Source organism: Schistocerca americana, chromosome 5, assembly GCF_021461395.2.
Source record: "Schistocerca americana isolate TAMUIC-IGC-003095 chromosome 5, iqSchAmer2.1, whole genome shotgun sequence".
NCBI classification, from domain to species: domain Eukaryota; kingdom Metazoa; phylum Arthropoda; class Insecta; order Orthoptera; family Acrididae; genus Schistocerca; species Schistocerca americana.
Window position 1 is genome coordinate 627,744,502 of NC_060123.1, and position 26,054 is coordinate 627,770,555.

Consider the following 26,054-nt stretch of genomic DNA (forward strand, 5'->3'; position numbering starts at 1 on the left):
AGCAGCATATCAGATCACTAGAGCACTGTTATTCAGTTGGTGCAATTTCTTACGATTTCTCACGGTATATCCATTTGTAGTAGAGTCTGTTTTTATACCTAACTCTATTTTATGACCTCTGTGTCAGCTAATGCATCGTCGCTCAACTGAGATGTGAAATGTGGGAATAAAGTTTGTGGCTCCCGTAGCCAGAAATGTTACGCATCCCCTCCTATGTGAGATTTCTAAAATTTGAATGTTCTCGTAGATATATAACATTTCAGAAATAAGTTTTTCTTAGTGCCTTTTGGATGAGAATGTAAAAAGCAGAGACTTCTCAGTAGTAGTGCTATCATATTAAACTTCGATTCCCAAATGATTCCCACGATTAAATTTTACAAACATTGAATTCAATAAGCAAAATAAGACAACATTAATTTCCAATTCCAAGACAGCTAATCAGTATTTACCAAAGAAACAGATATTACTAGTTAATTATCTAATATATCACGACATTGTTGATGCTGCAGGCCAAATTACTCACTTAGTTCACCTACTCAATCATTAGTAGATGAAATTATTCCTTATTTAATTACACTTTTAAGTATAATGACAAATATAAAGTACACTACTGGCCATTAAAATTACTACACCACGAAGACGACGTGCTACAGACGCGAAATTTAACCGACAGGAAGAAGATTCTGTGATATGCAAATGATTAGCTTTTCAGAGCATTCACACTAGGTTGGCTCCGGTGGCGATACCTACAACGTGCTGACATAAGGAAAGTTTCAGACCGTACCATTACGTTTCCGACTTTGATAAAGGTCGGATTGTAGCCTATCGCGATTGCGGTTTATCTTATTGCGACATTGCTGCTCGCGTTGGTCGAGATCCAATGTCTGTTACCAGAATATGGAATCGGTGGGTTCAGGAGGGTAATATGGAACGCCGTGCTTGATCCCAACGGCCTCGTATCACTAGCAGTCGAGATGACAGGCATCCTATCCGCATGGCTGTAACGGGTCGTGCAGCCACGTCTCGATCCCTGAGTCAACAGATGGGGACGTTTGCAAGACAACAACCATCTGCACGAACAGTTCGACGACGTTTGCAGCAGCACGGACTATCAGCTAGGAGACCATGGCTGCGGTTACCCTTGACGCTGCATCACAGACAGGAGCGCCTGCGTTGGTGTACTCAACGACGAAACTGGTTGCACGAATGGCAAAATGTCATTTTTTCGGATGAATTCAGGTTCTGTTTACAGTATGGTGATGATCGCATCCGTGTTTGGCGACATCGCGGTGAACGCACACTGGAAGCGTGTATTCGTCATAGACATACTGGCATATCATCCGGCGTGATGGTATGAGGTGCCATTGGTTACACGTCTCGGTCACCTCTTGTTCGCATAGACGGCACTTTGAACATTGGACGTTACATTTCAGATGTGTTACGACCCGTGGCTCTACCCTTCATTCGATCCCTGCGAAGCCCTACATTTCAGCAGGATAATTCACGACCGCATGTTGCAGGTCCTGTACGGGCCTTTCTGGATACAGAAAATGTTCGACTGCTGCCTGGCCAGCACATTCTCCAGATGTCTCATCAACTGAAAACGTCTGGTCAATGGTGGCCGAGCAACTGGTTCGTCACAATAAGCCAGTCACTACTGTCGATGAACTGTGGTATCGTGTTGAAGCTGCATGGGCAGCTGTACCTGTACACGCCATCCAAGCTCTGTTTGACTCAATGCCCAGGTGTATGAAGGCCGTTATTACGGGCGGAGGTGGTTGTGCTGTGTACTGATTTCTCAGTATCTATACACCCAAATTGCGTGAAAATGTAATCAAATGTCAATTTTGTCAATATTTGTCCAATGAGTACCCGCTTATCATCTGCATTTCTTCTTGGTGTAGCAATTTTAATGGTCAGTAGTGTAATTCATTCAGTGTTATATGAAAGCAATTATCAGAGAATTGCTATTTGTAGCACACAACATGCTATGTTAAGAAATAAGTAACCAATATAAAGCTGGTTTCATTTATAAGCTAGTCCAAAATTACTTAATCTTGATCATAATATTTAGTGACTAATTTAAAATGCCATAAAGGCTGGAATTGTTCATCAGTCAGCCCTGAAATTACGAGGGCGTGCTGGAAAGTAGTGTCTGTTGTGGACTGGCAAGACAGCCAATCCACTATGACAGGTAGCCGAAAGGCACGCGTTTGAGCTCACGCAGGATGGCGTGAGGTCTGGAACAGGACAAGGTCTTTGTAGTAGCAAAAATAGTACGTAGCTTCTGGACTACTTAACTTTAATCCATAATTGGTGAACATCGTTCTGACGGTACATGCATCACAAGATAAATAGCAAATGATAATCGCGCCTTGCTAGGTCGTAGCAAATGACGTAGCTGAAGGCTATGCTAACTATCGTCTCTGCAATTGAGAGCGTAATTTGTCAGTGAACCATCGCTAGCAAAGTCGGCTGTACAACTGGGGCGAGTGCTAGGAAGTCTCTCTAGACCTGCCGTGTGGCGGCGCTCGGTCTGCAATCACTGATAGTGGCGACACGCGGGTCCGACGTATATTACCGGACCGCGGCCGATTTAAAGGCTACCACCTAGCAAGTGTGGTGTCTGGCGGTGACACCACATTGTCTCCGAATTTTTTTGTGAAAACTCTTAAAGTTTTTTAAGTAAAAGAAACTTTATTAACATTCTACATCTTTGCTCTTCATGTCTACACATTTACTGCTCGACATAGTCATCCTGCAACGAACACATTTCTCCCAACTACAGACTAGTTTGTTGATTTCTCATTGTAGAATGCTTGACTTTGTTGATGGAGCCACAATCTCACCTCTGCTTGCACCGCTTCATCTCTATTAAAGTGTTGTTGACAAAGGTGTTCTTTAAGTTTTGGAAGCAGATAAAAATTAAATGGGCCAATTAGGGACTGTATGGAGTATGGTGGATGGCAGTGAACTCAAGGTGGCGGACTGCTGCAGATGTCGCAGCGCTCGAATGTGGTCTGGGATTGTCATGCTGAAGGGGAGGATGCTCCATGTGTGGACGAACTCTTCGAATTCGTGTTTTCATTTTTCTGAGGGTTTCACATTACCTTGAAGAGTTTATGGTGGTGCCTTTAGGCATGAATTCCAAATTCCACCACACCTTCAACATCTCAGAACGCTGTGGTTATGACTTTGCCTACTGATTGGTTGGTCATGATCTTTTTTGGTGTCCATGATCCTTTACAGTGGAACTACATTGATGCTCTCTCGTTTTCGTAGTCAAAATGGTGAACCCAGCTTTAATCGCCTGTCACAATGTTGTGAAGGAACCCGTCACCCTCACGCTCAAAACCAAAAAAACAAATTGTTGACAGATGTCCAACCTTCTCTATTTCATGAGAGGATTGAGTATTCGGGGTACCAGCTGTGCACACAGTTTTCTTTACCGTAGTTCTGCAATGATGGCCTTTATACGCTCTCGTGCTATGCGGCACTTACCTGAGAGATTTGTCTGTGTCATCCGACGATTTTTTTTTCCTTTGTAGTTATTTTATCCCCCTCGCCCCTTACTTGTGGCGGATGGGCTGTCAGTAGTACAATTTCGCTCTTCAGCCAAGCAAATTAAAGAAATTTTACAGTGAGAAAAACAAAGAAATTTTGGGGTTCTTTTCTATTTTAAATTAAAATTCATAGACGGACAGTTAAAAAAAAAAACAGAAATATAAATTTTTTTAAAATCACTGAAGACATGTTTTAAATTACGCTCATCTTGCTTAAGGAGAACAATAACGTTAGCATTGTCTCTGATTAACTGTTTAGGAATTTTGCTGTATGTCTGTCACAAATAGAAACTGTCTATACCGTAATGGCGACCCATCGAAAAGTAAGCTTTCATGTGATCTTGTTTGTCACAGGCAATGTCATCGAAAATAAAAATTTAAAGTAGTCAGGCTTGATCTGGTGGTATTACATCTTCCTTACTGGAAAATGTAAAGTAGCCAATATCATGTAGGTTTCTAAAAATTTGTTCCAAATATTTATATTTGCGTTGTTGTAGCGATTTGGAAAATATGTAGACGTTTTTAAATTTGAGACCATGTACGTGAATTAGGAGATTAACAATCACATTTGTTTTTCCACAATTGGAAGGACCTGTAATAAAACATCTAATCGTATCAGGAAATAGATCACCGTGCCTACGATCTTGCCTTTGTAGTTCATTTCTGTGTTTAGCAATAGGTTTGATAGGAAGTTGAAGTGCATGTTTCCAGAATTGCATCTTTAACTAAACTAAGGACAGTAGTACAATTCTTCGCTCTTCAGCCAAGCGAATTAAAGAAATTTTACAGTGAGAAATAAAAACAAATTTTGGGGTTGTTTTCTATTTTAAATTAAAATTCAAAGACGGACAGTTAAAAAAAAGAACAGAAATGTATATATATTTTAAAAACACACCGCAGGAAGGTGAAATTCTTCTTATGAAAACACCGAAGCACTACTCTTTCACTTAAAAATTGAAGGACCTGCACTAGGTGAGAGATATTGCTGGAGGAGAGAGTCTGATCCGTAGGACTGAGGGGTGTGGGTAGAAAGATAATGCTCTGTTAGATAGTAAAACTACGGAGATGACAGGTAGACGCTGAGGTGGATAGTGGGAAATACATTCGGTGGGAAAGACAGAGGTTGGGGAGTAGTGCGTCATGTGGGTAGGGCAGCAGTTACAAGAGGAAATGAATGGGGATGGAGATGGAGAGGGAAAGGAGAGCTGGAGCTGGTTTGTGGGAGGTCTGCCTGAGTGCAGTTAAAAACGGACAGGCCAACAGGATGTGGACCACTGTCAACTCTGATCCACAGCGGCAGAGAGGTGAGTCGTCACGGCGCAAGAGATGACAGTGCGTCCGCCAGGTGTGGCCAATGCGGAGCCGGCAGAGACCAACTGAGTCCTTGCAGGAGGCTCGTAAGGAGGAGCGCCACACACCAGCAGTGTCCTTGACGGCCCAGAGTTTGTTGGGTGAAGGCAGGGTGCGCCATTCTTCACCCCGGGTGCGAAGTAAACTCTGCCGTAAAACTGACCTGAGGTCACTCTCTGAAAGCCCAATCTCCAAGGCTGGTGCACCGACAGCCTGTTTGGCCAGCGTATCAACACGTTCATTTCCCGGGTGCCGGCATGACCCGGGGTCCACACAAAGACCACAGAGCGGCCGCAGTGGGCAAGAGTATGGAGGGACTCCTGGATAGCCATCACCAGACGACAGCGAGGGAAACACTGGTAGATAGCTCGTAAACCGCTCAGGGAGTCACTACAGATAACGAAGGACTCACCTGATCAAAAAGTCAGTAGAAATTTGAAAACTGAATAAATCACGGAATAATGTAGATAGAGAGGTACAAATTGACACACATGCTTGGAATGACATGGAGTTTTATTAGAAACAAAAAAATACAAAAGTTCAAAAAAGTCCAACAGATGGCGCTTCATCTGATCAGAATAGCAATAATTAGCATAACAAAGTAAGACAAAGCAAAGATGATGTTCTTTACAGGAAATGCTCAGTATGTCCACCATCTTCCTCAACAATAGCTGTAGTCGAGGAATAATGTTGTGAACAGCACTGTAAAGCATGTCCGGAGTTATGATGAGGCATTGGCGTCGGATGTTGTCTTTCGGCATCCCTAGAGATGTCGGTCGATCACGATACACTTGCGACTTCAGGTAACCCCAAAGCCAATAATGGCACGGACTGAGGTCTGGGGACCTGGGAGGCCAAGCATGACGAAAGTGGCGGCTGAGCACACGATCATCACCAAACGACGCGCGCAAGAGATCTTTCACGCGTCTAGCAATATGGGGTGAAGCGCCATCCTGCATAAACATCGTACGTTCCAGCAGGTGGGGATGATGCGATTCTGTAACATATCGGCGTACCTCTCACCCGTCACGGTAACAGTTACAAAACCATTACATGCATTTTCTCGAAGAAAAAAGGCCCGATAACGGTAGATGTGGTAAATCCAACCCATACCGTGACTTCCTCGTCGTGCAATGGAGTTTCCACGACAGTTCTAGGATTTTCGGTAGCGCAAATTCTGCAGTTGTGGACGTTGACAGACCCTCGGAGCGTGAAATGAGCTTCGACGGTCCTCAACACGTTACTCAACCAATCGTCATCTTCCGCCATCTTTTGAAACGCCCACACCGCAAATGCCCTCCGCTTCACTAAATCGCCAGGTAACAGTTCATGATGCCGATGGATTTTGTACGGATAGCATCGGAGGGTACGCCTCAGTGCCAACCAAACAGTAGTGCATGGAATGCCGGTGCGACGTGCGACTGCATAGACGAACCCGCTACAGTCTCCATTTCTTCCTGAACTGTCTCAGCAGCATTACGCCTTGTGCTCGGTCGGACAGTACGTGGTCTGTCGTCCAAACAACCCGTGGCTTCGAACTTCGAAATCATTCTCGCCACAGCTGCATTTGTCAACGGACCTTTACCCGTTCGAATCCCCTTCCTATGGCGATAGGATCGTAACGCGGAACTAGCACATTCCCCATTCTGATAATACAGCTTCACTATAAGCGCCTTTTCAGGTAACGTCAACATGCTGCGACTGCTGGCGCATCTGATTCTCTCTCTCATTACAGCTGCTTTTATACACGAGTGTCATGCGCAGTCACTGACGTTTTGCTGCCCAGCGCCATCTGTCGGACATTTTGTGAACTTTGTTTTTTTTTCCTAATAAAACCCCATGTCATTCCAAGCATGTGTGTCAATTTTTACCTCTCTGTCTACATTATTCCGTGGTTTATTAAGTTTTCAAATTTATACTGACTGTTTGATCACCCGGTACTCTACGGCGCGAGAGATGGCGACCAGCTCGGCAGTGAAAACACTGGAGCCAGCCGGCAAAGAGTGTTGTTCATAATGATCCTATAGAATAAGAGCACATAACCGACACGACCAGCAACCATCGAACCGTCAGCATATACAACGTCAGAGGCTTGAAACGCGGCAAGGATTGAAAGAAAGCGGCGGCGGAGCACCTCAGGAGGGACTGAGTCCTTCGGGCCCTGTGTCAAATCGAGCAGAAGGTATGGGCGGGGCACACACCACGGGGTAGACGTATATGGGCCCGGAAAACAGGAGTACGTTACATACGCCATGTTACACGCTCTAGAATTCGAAGTCCTCGAGAGGCGGAGGGTTGAACTTGGGTCAGCGAAGCGGGAAAGTCGACCGTGAAATATGTATGTGTGTGCCTCAACCAATATTGAGAACAGAATAAAAAATTTGGAGGCCCTACTGTTCAGTACGTCCTCGCACATTGGAGAACCTTAAAACTAACATTTCTTTAATTACACAATCTCTTTCTTACAACAAAGTGTCGTCCTATAACATTAACACGCCTATTTCTCATTACACTGACGTTGTTTCTTAAAATTAAATGCTTCACATCTATGTTTTTCCGAGACGTGGAGACGAAGGATTCCCTTAACTTGTGCAAGGCGACATCGAGACGTCTGACTTTCACACGTCGCAACCGGAATGGTACTCTTCGTCTCTCTCTCCTCTCGTCACCATCGTATTCATACAGGACAGGTACATATTCACATGATACTAAAAATGTCTTCAATTACCAAGCCTTTATAAGTTACAAAAATCTGAAATAAGTCGCAAAATCATTACCACACCAGTCCGCCCCGGTAGCTGAGTGGTCAGCGTGACAGACTGTCAATCCTAAGGGCCCGTGTTCGATTCCCGGCTGGGTCGGAGATTTTCTCCGCTCAGGGACTGGGTGTTGTGTTGTCCTAATCATCATCATTTCATCCCCATCGACGCGCAGGTCGCCGAAGTCAGTCTGCTTTCGGCCGGTGAGCGGCGAGGACGTCTTGTTTACGTCCCGTCCGCAGAGTCGCGGTCCCGTCGGCAGAGTCGCGAGCGCGCGTAGTTTGTTTACTTCCTCGCCGCAGCTAATAATCGCGTCCGTTAACACTGAGTCGCCATGGCTCATTCGTACAGAAAAGCTACCATCAAGATCTGCTTCCAGCCCGACTACGCACGACCACGAGCCTTTGAAGTCGAACGATTTATCCGTGACGAAGTTCAAATACCAACACAGCACATCATCGGTATCCACCTATCCATCACAAGCAGCGTCGTTTACGTCAAGATGGTCGATGACGAGTTATGTCACGCAGTTGTGAACAGATGCGCGAACACTCTCAAGTTCAAACACTCCGATGGTCACATCGGAGAGGTTACTGTTGACCATGCTGGACTAGGATTACGCACACTAAGAGTCTTCGAACTCCCTTTCGAAGTACCACCGGACGTCGTTACCTCAGCTTTCCGCCCTTATGGGACGGTAATTAGCCACGTGGCCGAAAAATGGAACACCTTCGAGACGTACCAAGTCCTCAACGGCGTCCGACAAGTGAAAATTGAATTAAAGAAACATGTGCCGTCCTACTTAGTCATAGGTGGCTGTCGAGCAATAATAATGTACGACGGCCAACCTCGTACTTGTTCTGGTTGCGGCCAGGAGGGTCATGTCCGCTCGGCGTGTATTCAACGTCGGATTACACAACTTCCATTGCATGACACGACACCACCTCCTACGCTCACGGCCCTCCCCCTCAATTACGCAGAGGTGACACGATCGACCGTCATGACAGACGACAACCCCCCCGGAAGACAGGAAGCGTTAGAATGCGCACCTGTCGCCGGTCCTGGATTGACCAACACCATTACAGTGTCTGCAGGGGTTGAAGAACGCCGCCCATCGACTCCACAAGAAGATTCGGACGAGAGAATGGAACTCGACGCTAGGGTTGTACCGACCTCTGCCTTTCTCCCTGAGGGGGATGCTATGCGGGAACCACAAACTCTTTCGGACTCAGAAACCCACGTCCGCAAACAAAGGTCACCGAGAAAACATAAAAAGCGACGTCGCACACCCTCAGACGATTGCCTCCAGCGGACGTCTTCTCCAGTTGACGACCGGACGGCCGACGAAACGACGAGGAGAATGGATGACACGAGATCGCCCTCACCTGTCACTTTGTCTGATTTTGACAAATCCGTTTCCGCTCCCTCGGACAAACGGATGGCCAGCACAGCGCCCGCCGTTGGTACACAACCGGAAACAACTGCGGATTCACCCTTAGTCACTCAGCCCACAAGTGTTCTACCGCAGCCACCGTTAACTTGCGGACCTTGGGCGGATGACATTGAAGACGATTCTACGGCCGCTGTGGTGGATGAGGAGAGGGGTCTCTCCTCCCACACCTCGGCCTCTCCCGAGTAGCAACAGATGACGGCGCGGACGCGGCCAGCAGATCACAGGCCCCACCTTTTACGGCGACACTGACGGCAGCCCCCACCGCAGAAGACGATCTACAAACCTATCGCTTAACGACCATCAACATTAACACCATTCGGACACGTACGAAGTTGTCGCTGCTCCAAGACATGCTCAATGCAGCAGACGTTGACATTGTCTTTCTCCAAGAAGTCTTCGTCGAAGATTTCCCGGGTATGTATGGTTATACGGCTCATGTGTCCCACGCCTCGCCAACTAACAGTGGAGTCGCCATTCTCCTCAGAGAGGGCCTCGAGGCGGACGAAGTCCGATATCTCCCCGACGCTAGAGGAATGGCCGTAACGGTGCAAGGCGTCCGGTTTATCAATGTGTACGCCCCTTCCGGAACGAATCGCCGTCGTGACCGATCGCTCTTCTTCGCAGAAGGAATAGCACCGCTTTTTCAGGGCAGGCACGATGACTTGATATTAGGGGGCGATTTCAATTGCACCCAAGCACCTAAAGATCAGCTGCCACGCCATTCACCGTGCCCCGAACTTGGGACACTCATCGGCGATCTCCAGCTAGTAGATACATGGGAACATGTCCGAGGAAATAGACCGGGATACACCCATTTCACGAGTCACTCGTCTAGTCGCATCGATAGGATTTACGTCTCCCGTTCTCTCGCGGCAACGGTGAGTGACGCGGAGGTGTGGCCAGTAGCCTTCTCTGATCACGAGGCCTTTATATGTGCCGTCACCCTTCGTCGCCAACGGGTGTGGCGCAGCCGACATCCCTGGAAATTAAACCCTGCTCATCTCGCTTCTCCGGATTGTCGACGCGCCATCGAAGACACGTGGAGTTTGTGCGTCCGCCGCCTCCCAACGTATCCTACGTCGATTAGTTGGTGGTTAACCTGCGCCAAGCCGGCCCTACGGCGAACCTTTATTACGTATGGTCGTGAGACTGCTGCTTGGAGGCGGCAGACCCTTGATTTTTATTTCACCGTCCTTCGCGAATGCGCCTCCTTGCCACCCACACCGGAACGACAGCTGACAGTTCAGCGTGCGAAAGCACAGATCGTAGCCCATATGCGCCGACACCTCGAAGGGACGATCGTCCGAGCGCGGACACAAGACAGACTCGCAACGGAACGACCCACCATGTACCACGTCATCCGAGAACGTACACTGCGAAGACGGGCGCTGATACATGCCATCACCACTGAGGACGGCCTTCATCACACCACACAACGCGATATTGCTGCAGCCTTCTTCGACCATTACGCACGACTTTATTCTGCTCAATGTTCCGACCCGATGACGGTGACAGCAGTCTCACAACTGGTTTACGGCATTGTCCCACAGGATTTACAAACTGAATTATTGAACGACATTACGGAAGACGAAGTTATCGACGCCATCGGTAAAGGAGCGGCGAATAAGTCTCCTGGCCCCGACGGGCTCCCTGTGGAGTTTTATAGAACTTTTAAGTATTTACTGGCTCCCAAGTTAACAGACATCTGTCGGGAGCTTATGTCCCCCGCCGTGCCGCTCCCTGCGACCTTCGTAGAAGGAATAATTATACCGGTTCACAAGCCTAAAGGTGGGGCTCGAATACAAGATTACCGCCCGCTAACACTCGTCAACTGCGACATGAAGATATTCACCAGACTATTAGCAAACCGTCTACGACCGACCCTACCTTACGTCATCTCGCCAGATCAGACTTCCCTAGGGGGTATCAACAACATCCACACAGCACTGTGTCGATACCTGACTTAATAGCCCTAGCCAGGGCACGCCGCGTCCCGGGAGCGCTGGCATCACTAGATTTTAGCCAAGCGTTTGATCGAGTGGATCACGCATACCTAACGTCCGTTCTCCAGCACATGCAGTACCCACAGCAATTCACAGCCATCGTGATGCGCCTACTCCGAGGAGCGACTTCCAAAGTGCTCGTTAACGGGCGTCTCTCGCAGTCCCTCCCGATTTTCCGCTCCGTCCGTCAAGGCTGCCCCTTGTCGACGTTACTATATGCTCTGGCACTGGAACCGCTCCTCTGTTGTCTCCGTCAACGCCTCACCGGTCTTACCCTACGTGACGTCACATTTCGCTGTACAGCATATGCAGACGACCTGGTTCTCGTGTTCCGCAATCGCGATGATGTCAACAGAGCACTAGGATGGATTACCACGTACGGTGTGGCTTCCGGCAGCTGTCTCAACGTCGCCAAATCGGTCGCCATGGCCATAGGAGACGGGTTGACCCCAGCGTGTGTCGAACCCCTACAGCTTCGTGGCACTATCAAATGTCTCGGAATAGAGTTTCACGACGACATACGGCGCACCGCGGCTCTTAACTACCGCCGCTTATTACAACAAATTCGGGTCCAGATCTTCAACCTTCGTCTGCGGACCCTCGACATTCTCCAAAGGACACACTTCGTTAATGTTTACCTCGCATCGCGCCTTCCACACATAGCGCGTGTTCTCCCAATACCGTTACTGATGGCTCGACGTCTATTAGCGGCATTCGGAGCCTACGTCAGTACAGGCATGCTCTTCAAGGTCAGTTATGAGTCACTGACCCTTCCCCCAGAAAGGGGAGGTCTTGGCCTAGTCCATGTCCACGACAGAGCTGTGTCTCTGTATGTCAGCTCACACATCAAGCTGTGGCGCCACCACCCGGAAAGTTTGACAGGTTTGTTGTTGGAGTCCTTAGCTCCGCCGTCCATTATGCCCCCACTGACGACGCAAGACATACCCCCACCCTTCTACTACTTCGGGAACTTTTACATTGAACACAGCTATTTCCGTATCGCAGTACCACCGACGAAACAGGCGTCGGCGCGGGATATATATCATGTCCTACAGCAGAGGCGCCCACCAAACATCGTGGAGACGAAAAGCCCTCAGGTTAATTGGAAGGTGGTGTGGAAGACGATTCACGCGATTCCACTGGACACAGCCGTCCGATCCACATGGTACATCACAGTCAATGGTAAACAGATCACCCGATCACGCCTCCACAAGATAAACATGGCGGAATCGCCTCTCTCCGTAGACTGCGGGATACCAGACACGGACGAACACCGTCTCACATGTGGCGCGGCAGAAGACGTATGGCGCTTGGTGCGACAAATTTTGTCGTATTTTCTACGAGTGACTCCGGAACACATTACACCTCGGTTTCTACTATTTCCGGATCAACAGTATTTCCCGCGCGCCAAGACCAACGCTGTCACGTGGATCCGTGCGCATGCGGTACACTACTTATTTCACGATGGACCTAAAGATGTATTAGACTTTTGGAACTACCTACAAGAACGTCATTGCAAGATCGTACGGAACCCAAAATACAGACAGTATTTTTCTAATTACTTAGGGAGTGCCCTACGCGACCCTCCGCGCAGCTGGATCATCAACAGGTAGGAGAAGATACCCATTGAGTGAGCTGACATGACTAAGTTCGATTCTCGGTGGAATAACATGATATACGTGAAGACGTACCTGGATGATGAAGCGTAAGGAGAGTAGCGACACACCCTTCTGTATCCTGTATGAAGCACTTTTTTTTTTCGTTTTCCCCATATACATTACCTCGGTGTAGGAACGTGCCGAGATATTGTTTTCTTTTTCTCAGAGCACGATGCGGTGCTAGATACATTTATTTTTGTTGTGGTATAAAGTAAAACCACATTAAGAATGTATTAAAACAGTAAATAAAAATAAATAAATAAACAATAATTCCCACAAAAGATTTCCCCTTCCCATCCCTGATTCCTTGACGGACGAGGGGGACACTGCGACCGGGCCTCGGGTTACGACCCCTGATCGCTCTGCCTTCCGCGCTTTCCCCACCTTCTTAAAAAAAAAAAAAAAAAAAAAAAAAAAAAAAAAAAAGTGGCGTCAAATGGAAAGACCTGCACCAGGCGAACGGTCTACCCGACGGGAGGCCCTAGCCACACGACATTTCCATTTATTACCACACCACGTTGTGTGGCAGCTCTCAGGTAGTGTGTTATTTTTATCATTGGTTGTGTAAAACATGACAGTCTTTCATTTGTTTTGTTTTGTTCTGTTCGGACATACAATGTGAAATCGTGTTGCGCTGAAGAAAGTTGCTCTGTCTTTAATATTACCTGTGTCGTTATTTTGCGCATAGTTCAGTAGTTCAGGTCACAGCTGACGCTAATGGCCATATACCGCTTCCGAGTCTCGCAGGCACAGTATAAAGTCCAAAGAGTCTCCGACCTTGGCACAGGTGACCTCCATAGAATAGGTAACTAAGTAAATGTTGCTTTGTTATATTGACTTAGTGTATGGAAGTCAGTTGCTCCATAGAAAGACAGTTTAGAGACATAGCAATACTTTTCTGTATTACAATGGAATTGACCAGTACAAACCAAGACCTTTTTCTTCTTCTTTTTTTTTTTTTAACGTAGCTGACAAGTTGCATCGTCACTTCATCCACTTGTCCAAATACATCCTCTTGTCCTAATACCTTTTGGGTATGACCAAATTCTAGTACTCGTCTTCTGCTCTAGAGTGAAGAAGGCGTAGCTGAATTAACTGTAATTAAGTTTTGACGGTAGTCTCCCATACTGCTGCTGCTTCTTCTTCTTCTTCTTCTTGTGCAAGCTTGTAAAAATAGGTTCTGGTAGCAGGTTTAACTTGACGTAGCTGAATTAATAGTCTTGGCCATGATGCCATTTTCCACCTGATGGCTTAACTGTAGATTCTGGTAAACTTTCACAACTGATTACAATATTCGCATATATTAGCAATGAGAATAGTTCATAGAGCAACCATCAGCACAAATACGCTTCGTAGCACCCCTGACAACCAAGTGCGTCTTCTGCATTGATGCGACAAAGACCTCGTAAAATCTCCAGGTTCAGGCTGGAGTTGTTATTCCGGTTTTTGTTTACACACTTCTGGCACAGGTTAATACCGTTACAAAAACTAGAAAAATGTGAAAGATATAGGTACAGAATAACGCTTACGGTAAGTATTGGTAATTGTTTAAGGGAACATGATGTCTACATTGCAATGACAATGGTATACTTAATTTGATTTGGGCGTGTATTCTACTCTGATCGTCAAACAGGTTTTTTGCAGTTTTGTGTTTTTCTATGAATAGGTTACATCTGTTTTATGTTCCCTATCAGGATGTACAAATAATGAAAGTAATTTTGGTGTGAACAATTTTGTGAATCAGCCATGCTTTTGAATTCAGAATTATAACGTAGTTTCCATATTTTAAATTTGGCAATTTCTCATTTGGTGTATAACTGACAAAAACTAGGAAGCGTTTCACTGTCTCTGTCTCCAGAGTTTCCGCATGAGACATAAAGTTCCAGAAGAGAATTTAATCAATAATTTAACATCATTGCACAATTTGTAATTTTCGTCTTTTGGTTTGTTACTAAAATTATCATGGCTATTTCTATGATGTTGGTACTCAGAGGTTTGTTTACATGTAATATGCATTTCGTTTATTTCAAAATTGATGATTTCTAGATAACTGTGTAGTTGTAAATTTGGTCGTAAGCTTACATTGAAGATAATTTTCGATAAGCTGTAAAATCCGTATTATATTTCTTGTCTGTAGAACTTATGTCATGTCTACAGATGTTATATATCGAAATATTGTGTGAACAGTTTCAACAGATTGTAAGGATGAACTAGAAAGTTTTACTTATCCATAATATTGTAAGCGCGCAGAAAAAATTAATAAAACAAAGCTGAAAAGGGGACCGCACTTACTCATCATGGCGAATTTCCTCCTATTTATGGTGTATGCTGGTTTGGGCCAGAAATGTTGGTGATAGAAATGGGAGCTCGAGATGGCAAAGCGCTTAGCAAAAAAAAAGCATTTTTGGCGTAGATGGAGCAAAGCATGAATCATTTATGTTGTCAAGAGTTCTCAGGCAGCGGTTGGTGCAATGGAAGTAGTACAGAACTCTAATCCAAAGGTCTTTGGGTCGAGTCCCTGCACGGAATTTTTTTATTCTTTAAAATTTTTACGTTACTTACAGTGCAGATAAATCGAAATAATGATCAATATACTATATTTATTAATATTTTCATAAAAGGCCTAAAAACAGAAGGCAAGGGAAAAAGTTTGGACGGAGGATTCAAAAAACGGTGGATAAGTTCTTGGCAAAATATAGGAATGTCGATATTACTTCGTCAGAATGTGGAGAAACAGCCTTGCACAATCTTTTTTTGACTGGTTTCATGGATGTCCTATGTGCAGGAGGACAAATTTAGTATGGCACTGACCTGTGGCGAGCTCAAACAGGTCCACAGTTATACGACGAGGATTTTCAAAATGGAGAACGATTGCCGTCGTGCAGTATTAAAGTGATTTTCCTCAAGCGCAGTCCGGTAGTGTACCCCTGCGATGTCTAGTTTTGTCGTCAGTTAAAGAGTTTTATCAAAAAGTATCAAAACGGCTCTTATCTCATACAGAGAGAAAAAGAAATCATACCCCGAGAAGACTGCACCAAACGATTTTCATTGTAGATCACAAACTACCTTCGCCAATATTTGACGAAATGAGTCATTACACGCTGTGTTCTGCCAAAGTGTGCGATGAGAGAGAACCTTTCGTGACTGTAAACTAAATTTTTCTATAGAAACATTAAAACAACCATGTAATTATAAAATGCGGCGTTTATAACGTGTGCAATATGTCGAGAAAATAATTGCTTCCACTGTTTTACGATGAGTATCACCCCAGAAAGTGTAAACAATCAACTCTAACATAATAAAAGTATCTAATTTTGTATACGAAGTTCTCGTGTACGCCTTTACAGTGTCTTCTTGAAAATTTAGTTGTAGTCCCAAACTTCCGTTTGCCTTCCCTTTTTGCGCTTTTTATGAAAGTGTTAATAAGTACAATATATTGAGAATTATTTTGGTTTGTTTAAACTATAAGTAACGTAGACATTGAAAATAAAAAACTTACCGCGAGACAGTCGACCTAACAACCCTCGAATTACCGTTCTGTACTTATTCCACTGCACCAGTCGCTGCCTGCAGGCTACAGTAACGAAAAAATCTCACGCCTCGCCCGGCATGAAGTTTCGCGTCGAGACGTTATACAGGGTGGTCCATTGATAGTGACCGGGTCAAATATCTCACGAAATAAGCACCAAACGAAAAAACTACAAAGAACGAAGCTCGGCTAGTTTGAAGGGGGAAACCAAATGGCGCTATGGTTGGTCCGCAAGATGGCGCTGCCATAGGTCAAACGGATATCAACTGCTTTTTTTAAAATAGGAACCCCCATTTTTATTACATATTCCTGTAGTACGTAAAGAAATATGAATGTTTTAATTGGACCACTTTTTTCGCTTTGTGACAGATGGCGCTGTAAGTACGTATAAGTACATGGTATCACGTAACATTCCGCCAGTGCGGACGTTATTTGCTTCGTGATACATTACCGCGTTAAAATGGACCATTTACCAATTGCGGGAAAGGTCGATATCGTGTTTATGTATGCCTATTGTGATCAAAATGCCCAACGGGCGTGTGCTGTGTATGCTGCTCGGTATCCTGGACGACATCATCCAAGTGTCCGGACCGTTCGCCAGATAGTTAGGTTACTTATGGAAACAGGAAGTGTTCAGCCACATGTGAAACTTCAACCACGACCTGCAACAAATGATGATGCCCAAGTAGGTGCTTTAGCTGCTGTCGCGGCTATTCCGCATATCAGTAGCAGACAAACTGCGCGAGAATCGGGAATCTCAAAAACGTCGGTGTTGAGAATGCTACATCCACATCGAATGCACCCGTGCCATATTTCTATGCACCAAGAATTGCATGCCGACGACTTTAAACGTCTTGTAGAGTTCTGCCACTGGGCGCAAGAGAAATTACGGGAGGATGACAGATTTTTTTGCACGCGTTCCATATAGCGACGAAGCGTCATTCACCAACAGCGGTAATATGCACTATTGGGCAACGGAAAATCCACGATGGCTACGACAAGTGATTTATGTATGGTGCGCCATTATGGGAGGAAGGATAATTGGCCCCCATTTTATCGATGGCAATCTAAATGGTGCAATGTATTGCTGATTTCCTACGTAATATTCTACCGATGTTACTAGAAGATGTTTCACTGCATGACAGAATGGCGATGTACTTCCAACATGATGGATGTCCGGCACATAGCTCACATGCGGTTGAAGCGGTATTGAATAGCATATTTCATGACAGGTGGATTGGTCGCACGCTCACCGGATCTGACGTCCCAGGATTTCTTTCTGTGGGGAAAGTTGAAGGATATTTGCTATCGTGATCCATCGACAACGTCTGACAACATTCGTCAGCGCATTGTCAATGCATGTGCGAACATTACGGAAGGCGAACTTCTCGCTTTTGAGAGGAATGTCGTTACACGTATTGCCAAATGCATTGAGGTTGACAGACATCATTTTGAGCATTTATTGAATTAATGTGGTATTTACAGGTAATCACGCTGTAACAGCATGGGTTCTCAGAAATGATTAATTCACAAAGGTACATGTATCACATTGGAATATCCTAAATAAAATGATCAAACGTACCTACGTTCTGTGTTTTAATTTTAAAAACCTACCTGTTACCAACTGTTGGTCTAAAATTGTGAGCCATATGTTTGTGACTATTACAGCGCCATCTATCAAAAAAGCGACAAAAGTGGTCCAACTAAAACATTCATATTTCTTTACGTACTACACGAATATGTAAAGCTAGACAAGTATGGTGTGCGTATTGTAAGACCTTCAGTACACACACCATCAGATTATTTGACTTGTCGCTCTAACGAAGTAGGCGAGTGTCAGCAATATGTCTCATGGTCTTATCGTGGCGTTTTATCTTCTGCCGTTAGGTCAGACGATAGAAATGCCACTTGCACGTTTAGAGTAGCAGATTGACGGTGACCAACTTTAAACAGAACTTGATTAATTTTCACCCACATTTATTAAAATAATAACAAGCATAAAAATTACTTAACTTGGTTCTGGATACTATTTACAATTGACAATCTGAAGTTCCTTTGGTATTGGTACGTTGATCTTATTCTCACATACATCTCTGATACTTGACAAAAGTGTCTATACATTTCTCTTCATGGCTATGTACAGGAATATGGTAATCTTATTAGGCGCAGACTGAAACTTGACTATAGGCTGGTACAGACAAATGTAGACTGGTACAGATTAGTGCTGACAAATGCAGACTGACTAATCGGAGGTCTGTACACTCATTATACTACATCGGGCATTCATGTATCACTGCGCGAGTGTGATCTGTGAGGAGAAAAGGTTCTACGTTAGCAGCAATTTCGGAAGCAGAATTTGGTCCGTCTCTATGGCAGCGCCATCTCGTAGTGCGGAGACGGACGAGCGCTGCGCCTGCGCTGTTGTGCTTAGCGGGGCGCACTCTAGTGGGAAAGTTGTGTACGCGCTGACTACGCGGAACTATGTACACAACAACAAGTTTCGTTCTTTGTTGTATTTTCGTTTGATGCTTATTTCGTGAGATATTTGGCCCGGTCACGATCAATGGACCACCCTGTAGAATGGTTGTACGGTTTTTCACTTTTGTTAGTTATGTGACGTCTGCTATGTCACAACAGTAAAAACCTGTCACAATTTCGAGTTGCTCATAAATTTATATTTTATTTTTCTTGTAATCCACAATAAGGTTTGTCTGTACTTCCTGCGTTTCCGGAATTAAACTTGTGACTACCAAGTGATCTAGGAGAGCTTATCCTCAGAGGGAGGCGCACGGCAATAAAGTTGTGTTTCACCTGTACGGTTGTACTGTGCTGCAGTAACGAGCACTTTTTAGTCCGTGGAACGTGATTGCTGTCTTCGTTTGCAGAGAGCCGCGAGAAGGCGTTCGTGTACGCGATATCAGCTGCCGGCGTAGCGTACAGCGTGACGAGGGCGTGCGCCCGCGGAGACCTGAACGAGTGCAACTGCGACAGCAGGGTGCGACAGCGGAAGGCCAAGAGCTGGCAGTGGGGCGGCTGCTCAGAGGTAAGTGCCGGCACCGGCTGCCTGCGTCCGCTTCCTCTCACCCCAACTAGAACCTCCCAGTGTGCTAACCACTGGACTCCGTGGAGGTTGTGCCACCCATGGAGGTAGAATAAGGGGAGATGGCACTACAGACTTACGCTGTGCGTTGTTTTGAAGCCAGTGGGCGGGACCTGCCGCCATATTGGATCCCCCAAAACGTAAGCAGACGAGTGTTTACAAATGCTTCTTGTTCGTTATTTCCGTCGTATGCACGCGACATTTGTTTTATATAGTAAATGTTAGACTGTTTTACTGAACAACACAGCATAAGGAGCGCAACTTCAAACATTTTTCTGGTCTTAAATGCGTATTCGATACAGTAATATGACACGAAAATATGACGCTTCTGGCCTCAGTACTGTAATTCCTTTTTGTGTATACACTTTGAGTAACCGAGAAGAGAAGTATGTGCTATGAAAAGCGTGCTTTCGTAATCCATTTCTATTCACTTTCTTTGTGTTTGTGTCGATAAATGATAAAACCAGAACTCCAAAAGCAATGATTGACAGTTTAGAGGCACCGATTTGTATTCTTTGCATTTTCAAGGCAAATTGAAATTTTAAATGTTCAAGTTTGCAAGAAACTTACCTTATTTCCTTTGGTGTCCCATAGATGTATGCAGGGATGATATAAACAAGCCAGCTGTCATGTCAACAAAGTGAAAGATTCGTTAAATTACGAAGGAAAAGAACTGAATTTGCGATTGTCAGGCCCATTTTAGTTTCACATCTGCTTTGTTTTTAAACTGTACCTACCAAGTGACATTCAGTGTGGCAAATAACAGCAATTTACAGAGTAACACGACAACACAGTCATTAATGTAATGACCTAAATAGCCTGGACTTAGGTAGGGAACTTTGCTTTAACAAATATGTAACCCTTTAAGTACTTATAATTTAACCACTGTAACAGGTGCTACACACATTTTACTGGAGATTTAGTTAACTACATGTAGTTACATTATTTTTATATTAAATTACTGCATTTAAAACATTAGTCCCCATTTGCAGGATATTTCTTGCCAGGATTTTTCAGTTACTTGGGAATAACCAAACAATGAAAACCAAGTGTATTGCTCACCTCCAGAGAGTTCTTCGCTTTGGATTGATAAGAAATCTAAAGTCAAATCACAGAAATAAAACCATACTATATATATATATAATCTCAGAAAATAGCTGTTAAATAAGTCCACCTACGAATGAAATGTGATTTGTTTAAACTGTAGACTACAATCAGAACGATTAGTACACCCGTAAGCGACGCAAGCCGACATTTTTTATCAAAACACTTCACGACTACACGGAATCAAACCACCAGAAGCGAATGTTTTGGGGTAGCTAACATGGCGGATCTTCACTTGGGTCGGCTTCAAGTTTGTGACGTCATGACAACTCCTTATTTTTACCTCCATGGTGCCACCAAAGGTGCAGGGTGGGGATCGATGTTAGTGGCGGTCCTGCGCCCATCTTGTACCTCTGTATAAGTAATCTACGAGGGTCACGCCATAAGAAATGCACACTACTTTTGTAAAAATATAGTTTTCATTCTGCATATGTGAATGTTTTACAGTGTGTAGATACATCCTTCCCGCTTGTTTTCAACCTTAGTTCAACCTGTTCCCCTGAGTGGCGCCGTCACAGCATGCCTTCAAGATGGCTGCTGCACTTGACGTTCGTCAGAAACAACCTTCGACCATAGACACTAGTAGACTGGTCTTGCTGTGCGGAAGCTATAGGGCTGGTGTGGCTCCAACATAAACCAAGTGACTGTTGGCAAAACGTGGCGGGATTTGAAATCAGCGGTCTGCCATCCTATGTTTCTATCGTATTTTCCCCACATTTCTCAATTGATTGCCAAACGCATCCAACAAAAATTACTTTTTTATTTGTGAAAAATTATGCCAGAACTACATTTGACCTGGATTTGTTCACAGTTCCATTTATAAAATGTAACAAATACATCCAACGCCACTCTAGTGTGCAGCGGGACGAAATTACCATAAACTATCAATTACAGTAAAATTTCGTTAAAATTCTTTTAAACAGTAAGAGTGGGCTCGTGTCAAAACTTTAAACATTGGATTCGCCGCGTTTTGAGCTCTAGTCACTTATAAAAGAAAATGGGATATGGGAATTCTGTCAACTAAGACTTTAGGAGCAAGTCCATTTTAGAGTATCAATTTTAGGTGCACTTTGAAGTTTCAGAAAATAATTTTGGAGCCTAGGTTTAAAAATGACAGACACTGTGAATATAAATTATAAATATACATTGTAAATAATAACTAACCTATCAAAACACTTCTCCTCAGAAGTGCTTCGAGCAAAGGCGCGTATGTGCAGATGGCTTCAAGTTTTTCCGTTTCAGGGCCTGTATCCAAAGCTGCCTTCGGTTTCCATCCTTAGGGAACCTATGAGAAGGAACGAGAAAGAATTATACTTACTTCTGTAACCGAATTATCACAGATACTTTCCAAAATGAAATATGAGTCTAACTTTACAGGCATCACTTTCAACACTTTAATTTACGTGATACTCTATTTCAAGTGTAAAAAATATATAAAAGTCACTTCAGCAGATTTCAATAAACGCATCTGCACTATCATAGAAACACTTACACGTGAAATGTAATGTCATTTCCCCTGACAAAACGCTGATTACAGCCATAAGCGCAACACGAAACAACCATGTTTTGCCAACATTCACGTGAGTTCAGACCAGAGATGTTGGAGCCACGAAAATGACGTCAGGGCCAGTCTATTATATTTATGGTCGAAGCAAACAACGTGCTGTCATAGAACTCCTGTGCTGTGAAAACGAGACAGTGAGAAACATCCGAAAGAGGTTGAAAAAGGTGTACGGAGATGTTGCTGTCGATCGCAGTACAGTTCGTCGGTAGGCGAGCAGGTTAAGTGATGAAAGCGAGCACGGCAATATTGAGGATTGTGCTCGCAGCGGCAGGCCTCGTACTGCACACACTCCAGACAATGTGCAGAGAGTTAACGAATTGGTGACTGCTGACAGACGCATCACAGTGAACGAATTGTCACGCTACGTTGTGATAGGGGAAGGAAGTGTTTGCAGAATACTGAAAGTGTTGGCGTTAAAAACGGTTTGTGCCAGGTGGATTCTCTGAATGTTGACAGTGATTCACAAAGAAACAAGAAAAACGGTACGCAGCGAAATTTTGGAACAGTACGAGAATTGTGGAGATGAATTTCTTGGAAGAATTGTGACAGGTGATGAAACATGGCTCCATCATTTTTCACCAGAGACGAAGAGGCAATCAGTGGAGTGGCATCATGCAAATTCACCCAAGAAAAAAAATTCAAAACCACACCTTTTGCTGGAAAATTTATGGCTACGGTGTTTTTCGATTCCGAAGGACTCTTGCTTGTGGACGTCATGCCAAGTGGAACCACCATAAAATTCTGATGCACATGTGACGACACTGAAGAAACTTCGAGCTCGACTGAGTCATGTTCGACCACATCGCAAAAGCAGGATGTTTTGCTGTTGCACGACAATGCAAGGCCACATTTTCAGTCAAAAAACCACGGAAGCGATCACAAAACTCGAATGGACAATACTGAAACACCCGCCTTATGGTCCTAACCTGGCTCCCATGTGACTATCATCTCTTTGGGAAACTGAAAGACTCTCTTCGTGGAACAAGGTGTGAAGATGATGACTCCCTTGTGCACGCTGCCAAACAGTGGCTCCAACAGGTTTGTCCAGAATTTTACCGTGCGGGTATCCAGGTGCTGGTTCCAAGATGGCGTAAGTCAGTTGAGAGGGATGGAAATTATGTGGAGAAATGAAAATATTCTTCCTAAAAGATGTATCTACACACTGTAAAACTTTCAAACATGTAGAATAAAAGATGGATTAAAAAAAATAGTGTGCATTTCGTTTGGAGTGACCCTCGTAGTAATGACATATTTATTCAGCTGTATTGATGCGGAACGAAAGTAAGTCTTGTTTTTATTTGCATTTGATAAAAAGAGCAGAGATTAAGTTACTATGTTTTTTTCCCCAGGACATCCATCATGGCGAGGCGTTCAGCCGCGAGTTTGTAGATTCTGTAGAGAACCGAGAGACTGGCGAGGGTCTAATGAACATCCACAACAACGAAGCGGGACGAAGGGTAAGTAGCATACGTCGCAGCCTGCTTCACTTGTTATATTGATGTCAGCTTTTCACCACTGTACTCATCATTCAGCGTTTTAGCAGCATCCTATACTTTCTCTTTAAAGATTAAAAACAGTCTTGATCGCAACTTTTTATTTTTATTGGAGTGACCGGTTTCGATTCTATTTAAGAACCATCTTCAGATTCCGAAAAAACATATTATCAGCTAGAGGGATCGTTATAATAATAAGTATATATAACAAAATGTAGAACTAATAAATAAATATACCCAGAACGGTGGGTGTACTCCGTGGTGCAAGTTGCGCCAACCCTCGACGCTGGAATAACGGCTAATCGGACAAGTGTTTTTATTTTATTTTTTTGCCTTTATTGAATTTCGATTTCCCCCCCCCCCCCCCCACCCACCCACCCACCCACCCACCCACACCGAAGAATCGGACAAGCAGAGAACGGTTATTAAATAGACTTGCTCACGTCCACCGTCCTGAGTGTGACATCATTCTAGCCAATCAGAAAGACGTCTATGGTTAGGTAAGCACAAGAAGTAGATTAAAAAGTGCGTTATAGTTAAATTACATCGTAACATCATTATAAATGATTATTCGTCATAAAATATAAACTATAAAGGTTACTTGGTTGACGATCAGCTAAAAGTATGCTGCCCTCCAACGTCTATTCTGCGAAAATGCACCAAAGGTTGTTAAATAGACAGGGAGACGCTACTCGCTAAGATACATCGAGGGTTGCCGTGGAAACGGCGTCCTAATTCCGATGTGGCAGTCTACTGTGCTGTCAGAGATTACCGACGGCCTCTGTCAATATAACGTGTTGAACATAATTAGGAAGTGAATTATATAAACTGTAAAGGTTAAAAATTTAAGATCAGCTAAAAGCACGCTGCCCTCTAATGTCATTTCCGTAAAAGATGTTTCTGTAAAAGATGTACCAAAGGTTGCTGTATCGATACTGAGACGGTACTAGGAAGCACATCGAGAGTTGCCATGGAACGGCGTCGTATTCCGTTGCGGCAGTCTACAGAGCTTTCAAAGATCGCTATGGATGAAGACCAACGTCCTCCGTCGATATAACATGTTGGAAATAACTTTGTGTGATGGTGGTTTTAACAGTCATTACAATGAGTGCGTGAGGAGGCAGTCTTCACATTGGTGCATAGTGAAAGACACAGATATTATAGAGTAGCATAATGTTACTATATGCAGGTTCTATTCTATCTAGTATTGATTACGAAAACGTTAAAAAGTAGAATCATGATGCTATTAGGTAGAATGGTGGTAATATTCGTGTACACTAAGGGAAATAATCCCGTAATGAGAGATAGTTGATCAAATGTGTGACATAAACGTTACATTACGAATAACATTTAGAGGATAGAACCTCTAAAACCAGGTGGCCATTTACTTATTAGTTCTACATTTTGTTGTATATTCTTACTATTAAAACGATCTCTCTATCTGGTAATATGTTTGAACAGGCTCTGAAGATGGTTCTTAAATAGAATCGAAACCGGTCACTCCAATAAAAATAAAAAAAAGTTGCGATCAAGACTGTTTTTAATCTTCAAATTTTTATTCTGAAAATCGCTGATAATGTTTTCAAAAGTTTTATATTTTCTCGTCAAATTTGATAGTTGACACCTTTAATTGGGAACTGGATGGGAACTGCAGCTACAAACATTGTATAAACGTAGGTTATGAGATAGCTATTACATCTTGCATGCACCCGTTGACACGAGGCATACCTCGCAGCATATTATTCACACCTGTCGAAAGCCTGTTTTCGGCACTTTTACGTCAGATACAGGTCTTTCTCTTATAATTTTAATTTCCGATAGTATTGTTATATAATTGATCTGAAAATGTAATTTGTTCAATCTTCCAGTTTATACCCGTCATCTGAAAATGTTAAGTACAGGGTGTTTCAGAATTATAAAAGAAACTGTCAGCCTCGATTGCGGTACTGAAACCAACGTTTACCTAGGTTTCAGCCCAAGTAATTGAGCCTTCTTCAGAAGATATACCTGATTCTATAATATATCTACGAGGGCATGGTCTAGAAATAAAACTGAAACAGCCTGAATAGGCGTAGTCGCATTTTAAAAATGCGGTACATAGGTACTAAGTCAACACTAAGACTTAAGCTCAGGGGTGCGCCTCGTCTCCATGGACGCCGTGCGCTGGGCCTCGGGAGCTCACGAGAAACTCAGTAGGACTGGATAACGCGCTGCATAACAACGTGGCGGGGAACATTGCGTATGTCTGAGACCATGACTGTCAAAGATAAAAGACCAACGCAGTTATATCTTGAAACAAATAACTTACAGAATGGTTGAAATTCTGAAACATAAAGCCTCTGCACCAGGTTTTGACTGAAATGTAACAAACTATGCATGGATTTATATGAGTGCGAACACACTACTCGGACTTAGTGCGAACACACTATCCCGACTTACAGTATTAGAATATATCGGCCCTTTCGCAACGAATGTTGT

General features: G+C 44.1%; 1 protein-coding gene across 1 annotated transcript in view; it reads left to right on the top strand.

The window, feature by feature from the left end:
• LOC124616596 (protein Wnt-1-like) overlaps positions 1 to 26,054 on the top strand; it is a 99,265-nt gene that overhangs the window by 43,440 nt on the left and 29,771 nt on the right. The window contains exons 4-5 of the mRNA XM_047144917.1: positions 19,201 to 19,358; positions 23,433 to 23,540. Of these exons, the coding sequence (XP_047000873.1) occupies positions 19,201 to 19,358; positions 23,433 to 23,540 (266 nt within the window). The remainder of the gene's footprint in view (positions 1 to 19,200; positions 19,359 to 23,432; positions 23,541 to 26,054) is intronic.